The following is a 9,831-nucleotide window of genomic DNA, read 5'->3' on the forward strand; positions in this document are numbered from 1 at the left end:
GAGGTGTAGAGATTACTTAAATAAATAAAACTTTAAAAAAAAGAAAAGGAAGAAAGAAAGAAAGAAAAAGTCACAGACTCTACAAACTGAGCCAGCCAAGTGCCCTGATTCTCACTGTTTATGTGCCTTCCTGTGCTACACATGCTGGAAAGCTAAAACACTTCCTGACTCCCCTCTAGCTAAAGCTCTAGCAAGTAGATATATTTGCATGAGGTTTGAAGGTGGAAGTCAGGCAGAAGTCAGTTTTGGCCGTTTCTGCTCCTAAGTAAGGTTGTGGAGACACTGGTGTCCTGTCTCTGGCTTCAAAAACTTATTTCATTGTCTTGGTGGTAGAAATGGCCTCCTGATCCCGGCAGCCTGTCCTTGGATGGTAGCTTCAGTAGTGTGTCCTCAAACTCGGCCTTTCCAGGTGGCTTCCTGGCTTGTTTCTTTGAGAGTAGCTCCTTTAGTAGGTCAGTTCAGTAGGGTTCTAGGATTCATTCCTAAGACCCAACCTAGGCCCCATCACTTTCTTCAGTACTTAGAGTGGTTTCTGTTTCTAAACCTGGACTGATAACACTGGGCTTCATTTGGTTTCTAGAACCGGCCATGCCACCTCTCACCATAGGGTTGTTATGCTTGTTGTCCCTTTTGCCTAGGCTAGTATACCCTTGCCACCTGTTAACCCCCTATCCTATCTCTCAATTAACTCCTGATATTTTTTATCTCACTTCAAAGGTTTTCTCTGGGAAGTTATCCCCAACCTCCAAGACCAGATCAGTCTCTGTATGTTTCTTTCAGGGCTTGATCATAGTTTGTAATTATGTCTTTGTGTGCCTCTAGAATTTGAGTCCCAGAGAACTTGACTATGGTGCTGTATTTAATTGCCAGAGAGTTGGCGCTTAGTATTCATGCTAAGTGGATGGAATGGAGGTGGCCAGACTTGAGGGGGTCAGGACAGAATAAAGCCCCTTAAGTCACACCAACAGGCCCTGGGTCACCTCCTCTTGGCCTTTTCCCAAGCACATCTTTGGGACTCTACAGTCAGCCTGAACACCCTTTATGCTTCGGCCTCTGGGTCTTTGCACAGGCTGTCTGTAATGCATAGATGGCTCTGCACTCTTCACCTGGCTTCATCTTGCAGATTTCTGTCATGATATCATCATCTCTTCCAGGAGACCTGTACTTCAATTCTATATTCTTTGTATAATTTTTTCAGAATATTTAAAAATATTTAATATTATCTTAAAAACTGCTCATTACTCGTCTGCATCTCCCTCGGCAAGGAACTGTCTCATTCAGGGTACATGCAAAGTGCCTTGCAGGAGGGCTTGGCTCTACAAGACCAGTGTTCTAACCCCTGAGCTATAGGGCCTGGGGGCTTGGCTCTAATGGCTCTCAGTATTTGTTGAAAGCCCAATGAAGAAATGCCAGCTAGTCAGCCAGCCTCATTCTGGGGATCTCTGCACACTCCTTAGGAACCCTTGAACAGTGAGGGATTGTAATTTGGGGGTTGCTAGATCAGGAGAGGAAGCTGGGGGAGGTTTGTTCCATTCCAGCCCATGGCTCTGTCCCCAGACCGCCAGGCAGGAGGCCCTGGAGCAGATCCTGTGGGGGGATGGGCAGGGAAATAGTTTCTTCCTCTGCTCCCTTAGAAGAGATGGGAGGGAGAGGGGGAGGGCAGAGAGAGGGAAGATTCCTTCCAAGGAGGCTCCTTGGCACAGTGCCTGCTTGGAGGGAGGGCGGGTATGATGAATGCAGGCTTTCTCCCCGCCTTCTGCCTGTGAGGGAGGGAAACCCAGCGCAGAGAAGGGGGGAGATGAGGGGGAGGGATCAAGGAGGGAAGGGTCTGTTAGCTTAGGGAGACAAGGAGAGGCTGAGCTGGCCTGGGCTCCTAAAAGCCAACCAGGCCTCAACTACACCTTATCAGCTCTGGAAATATCCTCAAATCACTGAGTTAGAGAATCAACACTGAGAACTCTAGTTCTTAGGATTGGATCACTTTAGTCTCAGAGCTGAAAATCCTTCAGTCAGTTGTCTGGGGTCTCCATGGCTGGCTTGGAGGAGTGTCAGCTCTGTAGGAAATTTCCTGGCCTCTTTCTTCCTCCTCTAGTACCGGAAGAGATGCATTTTTAAAAGTCCTTAAATACTCTGCATCCAGTTCGTGGACATTTACAGGAACTCTAAGATGATGAAGTGAACATCTTACTTCTGTTTTCCCCATCGTAATCTCCCGAGGCCAGAATCCATCTTTCTCATTTTAGTACAGGTCAGAACTGTGGTCTCAAACCTGGCTGCCCATCAGAATTGTTTGAGGATGCTCACTAAAAATATTTTCACTCACACCAGTGATTTTGATTCCTTGGAGCAAAGTTAGGGCTTAAAACTTGAGTTTTTACAATGTGCTAAGTGAGTGCGATGCATACATAGGGTTTAGGTAACAACTCCAAAGGGCTTGGCACAACATAGTAGGTGCTAAGCATTGCCTGCAGGGGTTAGAAATGTATTTGCAGGGTAAACAAATGATGTGTAGAAATATGGATTGATTGAAGGAGACTCTGTGTACTGGAGCATCTTACACTTTGAAAGGAGATAGGGCAACGGTGTTAGCAATACAAAAGATAAATATTTATTCAGAACAAAACTTAACAATCGATTTTACATTCTAAGCCACAAGGAAATAGCAAAACATAAAGCAAAGGGAAAACAAAAACTAAAACAAAAGCAGTGTACTGTCTTTTCTACTTTAACTTGATAACACTTAGTTGACCCAATGCCCTCTTGCTTGACCTGTTTTGCAAGCACATTTTAGAGTTAACAGCTTATTATTCCAGGTTAAAATCACCTTTCTCCCGTGAGTCAGGAAATCGTGGATGAGCTCCAGTTTGAGACTTCTCTGGGGTTTCTAGCTATGGAGGCTAAGGTACAAATGTAAACGTCTGGGAGGTTTCCTTATTCAGGAACACCCCCATTTCTAAGTGGTGGCAATGAATGATGTAGGGTAAGGCCCCAAAGGACTTGGCACTTTAATCCAGATAAGATACCCCAGGGAGCAATGAGTACCCTCTAGCTTATGTTCCTTTGTCCCTTCCCTATCTCCCAAGTTTATTCAGAAGCCCCTGCTAAATCCCTTTCTGCTTCCTCCCCCAGATGATTTCTAAGCATTCCTCTGGGCTCATCATTCTGGAGAGATCAGACTTTCTGGGCCCTCAAGTGTTGAGGAAAATGTTGTGAAGTGTGAGAGGTAGTGGAATGAGCACCGGGCTTGGGGTCAGGGAACTCTACTCTAGGCTAGCTCTGGCACCAGACAGCTCTGTGATTTTGACCCAGTCATTTAACCTCTCTGGGCCTGTTCCATCTGTTGGAAATCCAGGGGATTGGTCTAAACCAATTTTTAGGTCCTTTCCAACAAGAAGATTCCAAATTCCATGATTCTGTGAAAAATGGCTTCTGAGCCACTGAACAGCTGTCCCAAAGTCCATGCATTTTAATGCCATAAGAGAGGCCCTTGGCCACCATTCAGAGCTTATTGACTCAGATTACATACACTTCTAACAACACTGGTTTCACAAATTCTCAGACCACATAGATTAGAAGCAGCAAATTAAACCGGGAGGGGAAGAGCTGCAAAAAGTAGACACCCTGAGGGAAGCCACAGTCAACAATGTTCTCAATTCAACAAACACTGATGGAGTGCCTACCACGTGGTGGGCCCCGTACCTAGTGCTGGGGCATAAAGATGAGCAAGGCAGCCCAATGGGTGAAAGTCCAGGGAAAAGACAAGGCGTGGGGAGTAAAAAGTACAAAAAAACCCACACAAAAAACCCACACACACAAAAAAACAAAAACAACTCATACAAAAATAAAAACAAAATTTTAAAAAGGGCGAGGCGACACATCTGCACACTACAGTTCTCGGTAGTTACTGATGACAGAGTCACCAATTCAGAAAAGGCTGAAATGGAGTAAACTCGGTTTAAGAAGGCAGAGAGAGAGAGATGTCTCTTGTAGGTTTAAAAAGATCTCCTTCGAAAACGTAAAAAATGGTCTAAAAAAAAGTTTTGGCACTTAAGAGGGGTAAGCTGGCTCTGTATTCACCCTGGCAGGCAGGCGGGTGTTCAGTGTCCAGCCACCCCGGTTAGCTGAGCTGCCACGGAATTGTGAACTGCTTTGGGACACTGGGCAAAGGCGTGTCCTCGCTTGCCACAGAGGTTACACACGATGCCCTTCCGACAGTAAGGGCTCAGGTGTCCCTCCTCCCCACACCTGAAGCACCTGTCCTGCGTGCAGCTGCCGCTCATGTGGGTCCGGGAACCACATTTAAAGCACGTCTTGGGCTGCCCCTTGTACCAGCTGTAGCCCCTCTCGGCCCCCAGGAAGAAGGCCCCCGGCAGGTGCCTAACCCCGCCCTCCCCTTGGCGCAGCTCGATCTCACACTTGTACTCCCCGGTCCAGATCCCAAACCTGTCGGTCACTTTCACGGGCACGGCCAGCACATCGCAGTGGCGCTTGAGCCAGGTCACGATGTCTTCCACGTCCACCGTCTCGTTCCGGAAGAGGATGAAGAGCGTCTTCAAGCTGGACTTGCTCCGCCCCAGCACCACAAAGTTCTCCCAGCAGTCCTCCTGCTCGCGCTTCTCCTCGTAGACGCGTAGGAACAGGGCCAGCTTCTCCGCCGAGCGGAAGCTCACGTCGAACTCGCGGCTGCCAGGGATCTGGATGACCGCGAAGATGTCGCTCGGGTCCATGCCGATGGAGCGTAGGATGAGCGCGCCCACAACGAAGTCCCGGGTCGGGCAGGCGCCCTCGTCTCCCTGGAAACAGATGCGCACCAGGAAGCGCCCCTTACCCGGGCCCGCCGCGGGGCCCGCCGCCACCGCCTGCTCGTCCTGAGCGGACCGCTCCGCCGCGTCCTCGGCCGCGCCAGGCCTGGCCGGGCTCGCCATGGCCGCCGCCGCCTCGGCCTTCTTTCTCCGGCCCGGCTCGGCTGCACCCTTCTTCTTGCGGGGGTCCGCCGCCTCGCCGGCCGGGTCTCTCCGCCGACCCTTCGGATCCCCACGGCCGGCCGGGGGGAAGTCGCCGAGGCCCGGCGCCGCCAGGCCCGCGGGGGCGCCGAGCCCGCCGCCCACGCCGCTGCCTCCCTCCTCCTCCCGCCGCGGCGGCCGCGACTCGCGGAACTCGCCCTTCTTCTCGGCCAGGTTCTTTACCACCTGGGCCCAGCCCATCTTCTCGCGGCCGCCCTCGGGTTCCTCGCCGCGAGCCGCGGGCCGCGCGGGGGGCAGGAGCTGCGGCCGCCCCCGCTTCCTCTCCTCCTCCGCGCCGCCGCCGGTGGCCATTTTACCTCCTTCCCAGCATCCTCCACTCGCTCCCGCAGCCAAAGGGCGCCCATCCGCGCGCCCGCCCGCCGGGGGCTGTGGGGGTTTGGTGGTTTTTTTTTTTTTTTTTTTTTGGAATTTGGCCCTTCCCCCCCCCCCCCCCCCTGAAGGTATTTACCCGCGGCGCGCCGCGGCCAGCGCCGGCCGGGAGCCCTCGGGTAACGGCCGAACTGCGGCTCCGGCGACGCACTCCGGCCCCACCTCCCGGGCGCCAAGGCGGGATGCGCCGCTTGGAGCGCGTCCCTGTCCCTTGCGAGGGCTTGGCAGCCCCGGGCTGCGCTCTCGAGGATTCGCTCTTTCGCAAGCGGTCCTCGATTTCATTCAGGCAGCCTCGCGAACGGCCCTCGGCCCTGAGGCGGGCCCGAGCGGAGGAGGATGTACCCCCGTTTCGTTTGCTTTTCTATACCTTTTCTGTTTCTCCAGAAACAAAACGAAATGGTCTCTGCCTCCCAGAGCACACGACAATGCCTTGTTTGTCCAGGGTTGGGTTATGGACATTTTCTAACAGAGAAAGTTGAAAGAATTTTACAATGGATAGTTTACCTTTAACTTTGGACTATTTTGACTTTATATCGTTAGAATTTTTACTGTGCCTTATCACACTACACCTCTGTCTATAGTCCTTATTTTTTGATACATTTCCAAGTAATACTGCATTATTTTTTAAAACAGACCTCCATCATACTCGTGATGACAATTATAATATATTGAGCTCCTCAGTGCCCGGTACTGTTCTAAGCACATTCGGACATTGCAAGCTTTATCACATGGAATCTTCCAAAACCACACTGTGATTACACCCTTTTTACAGGGGGCAGGGGTTAGAACACTTGGTGAAGTGGCAGACTTAATAGGCTACCACGTGAAGCTGGCTTATATTTCTAAAGGCGCTTGCTTCTGACATTGTGGAGCAAAGCTGTTTCCATCACACTCTCCAGAAAAATCTGGTTAACACAAAGATTCTCGGCTAAAGCTAGCGCTGGACAGAATTTCTGTTCCTCTTTCATTGTCTCAACGGGCTTGGGAAGCATTGATAAAATCTGGGTGTCTGAGGGGATGGGTTTAACAATACCCTTTGTCAGCTTCGTTTTTCTTAATGCAAGTCTGTGTGCATTTCAGGGTGCTTCAGTGACCATTGTGACTTTAGTGAAAGAAGAGGTGGATTGTGGAGACAGAGAGACCCTAGTGTGAATCTGATTACTTTGAATCTCATGAGAGATTCATTGTCACATGAGACCAATGACCTCAGTTTTTATAGATTGCTCATCCATAATGAAGGAATATTAATGTCTACTCTCAGAGGGCTAATGTTGGGGTTCAAGGAGATAGCCTGTGTCAAAGAACTGGGTCCACAGTGGGTTTCCAGGCAAGGTTATTTTTCCTTCTATTGGTGTCGGATTATTTCCTCTTTCTCTGCCATATCTTCCAGTTCTACTTAGCATTTACGGAGTCCCTGTGAGTTCTTGGCTTACGATCTTTCGCTTCTCCCAGTTCCACATATTGGTCTCAGGGAAGCCTACGTCTCCAACTCTTATGCCATTTGGACCTTCCGGTTTCCTCACATTATAACTTCTGGCGTGCTTTCCTCCATCTCTTCACTGCCACACATTCCCATGATCATACTCAGATCACTACCAGAGGCATCGAACTCTGGTAGTCACATAATCCACTCTTTTCCTCTTTCTGTTTGCCAGCTCACTGGGAGAACATTTACAAAACCAAACAGAACCTATATAATTTAAAATAATCTCTTCCATTCCTCTTAACCCTGCCCTCCCACCCCAGGTGAGAGGGTGGGAGGCAATATCATACAAATATCTACAAGATCAGGCAGGTACCTTAAATAAGGACAAGGTGCTGAGTGAACTGGAGAGCAAGTCTTCTACCTGAAGGGGCAGTGGCAAGTCAACCCTAGCTGATTATTACTCTCCATAAGTGAGAGCCCACTGTAGCCAGATACTCCAAATTCTAAAGAGAAAACCGAACTCTATTTTATTTATGGGAAACATTCTTTCTTCCCCTACAAGGCTGTCTCAGCTATATTTGGATCCTCTGCAGAAAATTTAGAATCAGTCTACGAAGTCCAAGGAAACCATTTTTTTGGATTTTAATTGGAATTGCATAGAATTTGTACAGAAGTGCCATTTTATAATACTAAATTGCTGCATCTGACCTCACTGGTTGTCTAGTTTATTTAAGTCTTATTATTTTTACAAATTGCAGTAACATTTTATAGTTTTCTTCATAAGGTCTTGCATAATTAAAAAAAATTATTCCAAGGTATAATATGATTTGGTTGTTATTGTAAATAATATGTTTAGAAATTACATATTTGTTATTGGTATTTAAAGGGAATACAATTGGGGCACCTGGATGGCTCAGTTGGTTAAGCATCTGTCCTCTGCTCAGGTCATGATCCCAGACTCCTAGGATCACACCGCATGCTGCATCGGGTTCCCTGTTTCTCCCTCTCCCTCTGTCTGCCACTCCCCCTGCTTGTGCGCTCTCTCTCTCTCACATTAATAAATCTTAAAAAAAAAATAGAGGGCATACAATTGAATTTTGTGTGATAGCAACAATGCTGACATCTTTTAAAATTTCCAGTGGTTTTTAGAATCATTTTGCTTTTCTGTGTTGATAGTGGTATTGTCGGAGTAACAAAGGTTTTGCTCTTTCTGTTCAGATCTTACACATTTTCTTGTCTTGCCTTACTGCACTAGCCAGGACCTCTCATATAATCATCATATAGAGGGCATTTTTGTTTTATTTCTGACTACAAAGAGATCTATTTGAATTTCAAAAAGATTTGACTTGTGGATTGGGTTCTGGCTCCCTCTGAAATTTTAGTAACAACATCTTGTATCTTAAGGTTTTGTTGGTATATGTATGGCCATTCCTTCCATCAGTTCTATTTTTCTCAGGTCAAATTTTGGAGATCTAAGATCCTATATTCTCTTTTTGTTATTTTTGGCTTAGTTCTTATTATCACTGCCAGCAATTTTCCCTATGAGTTGGACAAAAGACTGGAGACATATATATATATATATTTTTTTTAAGATTTTATTTATTTATTTGACAGAGGGAGATCACAAGTAGGCAGAGAGGCAGGCAGAGAGAGAAGGAAGCAGGTTTCCTGCTGAGCAGAGAGCCAGATGTAGGGCTCGATTCCAGGACCCTGAGATCATGACCTGAGCCAAAGGCAGAGGCTTTAACCCACTGAGCCACCCAGGCGCCCCTGGAAATTTATTTTTATTTCTCAGTGGATTTCTTTAAAAATTGTCAGCCATCCTCCTTAGCACTGTTCCAGCAGTCAGACTGGCCTTTTGTGGAGATCAGGGATCAGGAGCTACAAGGACCAGGCAAAATCCCTCTAAACAAATCAGTCCAGATGGGCACTGAGGCCATCTACAGAGCGGAACTTGACTCATTTTTTGGCAAATTATTGGCATAGAAGGATATCAGAATTGGTCAGTTTGGCACCTCAGTCTAGCTTCTTATTGACAGACTTTTGGAATTGCACTTTTAAAGAATTTTATTTAAACAAATTTTTAAAAAGATTATATTTATTGAGAAAGTGAGTGAGAGAGCAGAAGCTGGGGGTTGGGGGTGGGCAGCAGAGTGAGAGGGAGAAGTAGACTCTGCTGAGCAGAAAGCCTGATGTGGGGCTTAATCCCAGGACCCTGGGATCATGACCCGAGCTGAAGGCAAGCACTTAACTGACTGTGCCACTCAGGCACCCTGCACTTTTTTTTTTTTTTTTTTTTTTAAGATTTTATTTATCTTTAGAGAGAGAGAGAAAGTGGGCAGAGGGGGACCAAGAGGAACAAGCCGATTTTGGAGCTAAGGGTGGAGCCAACACAGGGCTCTATCTTATGATAGAGCTAAAACCAAGAGCCAGACACTCCATAGACTGAGCCACCCAGGCAGCCTGGATTTTCACTTTAAAAAAAAAAGCTACTTAGAAGATTGTGGAGGAGGCATGATTTGAGATGGATCTTGAAAGAAGAAGTAGATTTGGAATGCGAGACGAAGAAAATCTGTGGGCCAGAATTTGGCAGGCAGGTCTTTGTCCTGCTAGTTGTAGTCTGGGTGTGAGAGGAAAGGTGGGTATGTGTATGTTGGGTGGTGGTAGTAAGAAGTATGATTCCAGATGTACTTTGAAGGTATTGCTGAGACTTGGATGTGGGATGAGAGGTGAATCAAAAGATGAATCAAGCGTGACTCCAGGAAGAGAGTTGCCGTTTTGAGTTGGGGGAGAGAGTTGCATGTTAGAGTTGCCTATTAGGCACCCAAGAAGAGATGTTGAGTAGGCATTTGGATGTTTGTGGCTGAAATTCAGTGGCGACGATATGAGTATGTGAGGCACCCAGGTAGAGATGGCATCCGAAGTCACAAGACTGGAAGGAAACTTGAATGGAGTGTGAGTGGAGAGAGGAAAAGAGAGGGAGAAGAGGAAGAACAAGCAAAGGAGAAGAGA

General features: G+C 47.6%; 1 protein-coding gene across 1 annotated transcript; it reads right to left on the reverse strand.

The window, feature by feature from the left end:
• Positions 1–2,585: 2,585 nt before the first annotated feature.
• On the reverse strand, positions 2,586–5,429 carry ZCCHC3 (zinc finger CCHC-type containing 3). Its single transcript, XM_059406727.1, has one exon. It carries the CDS (start codon positions 5,313–5,315, stop codon positions 4,098–4,100), a length of 1,218 nt encoding a protein of 405 aa, XP_059262710.1. The 5' UTR covers positions 5,316–5,429; the 3' UTR covers positions 2,586–4,097.
• Between the last annotated feature and the right edge of the window lie 4,402 nt (positions 5,430–9,831).

This window comes from Mustela nigripes, chromosome 7 (genome assembly GCF_022355385.1).
Source record: "Mustela nigripes isolate SB6536 chromosome 7, MUSNIG.SB6536, whole genome shotgun sequence".
Taxonomy (NCBI): domain Eukaryota; kingdom Metazoa; phylum Chordata; class Mammalia; order Carnivora; family Mustelidae; genus Mustela; species Mustela nigripes.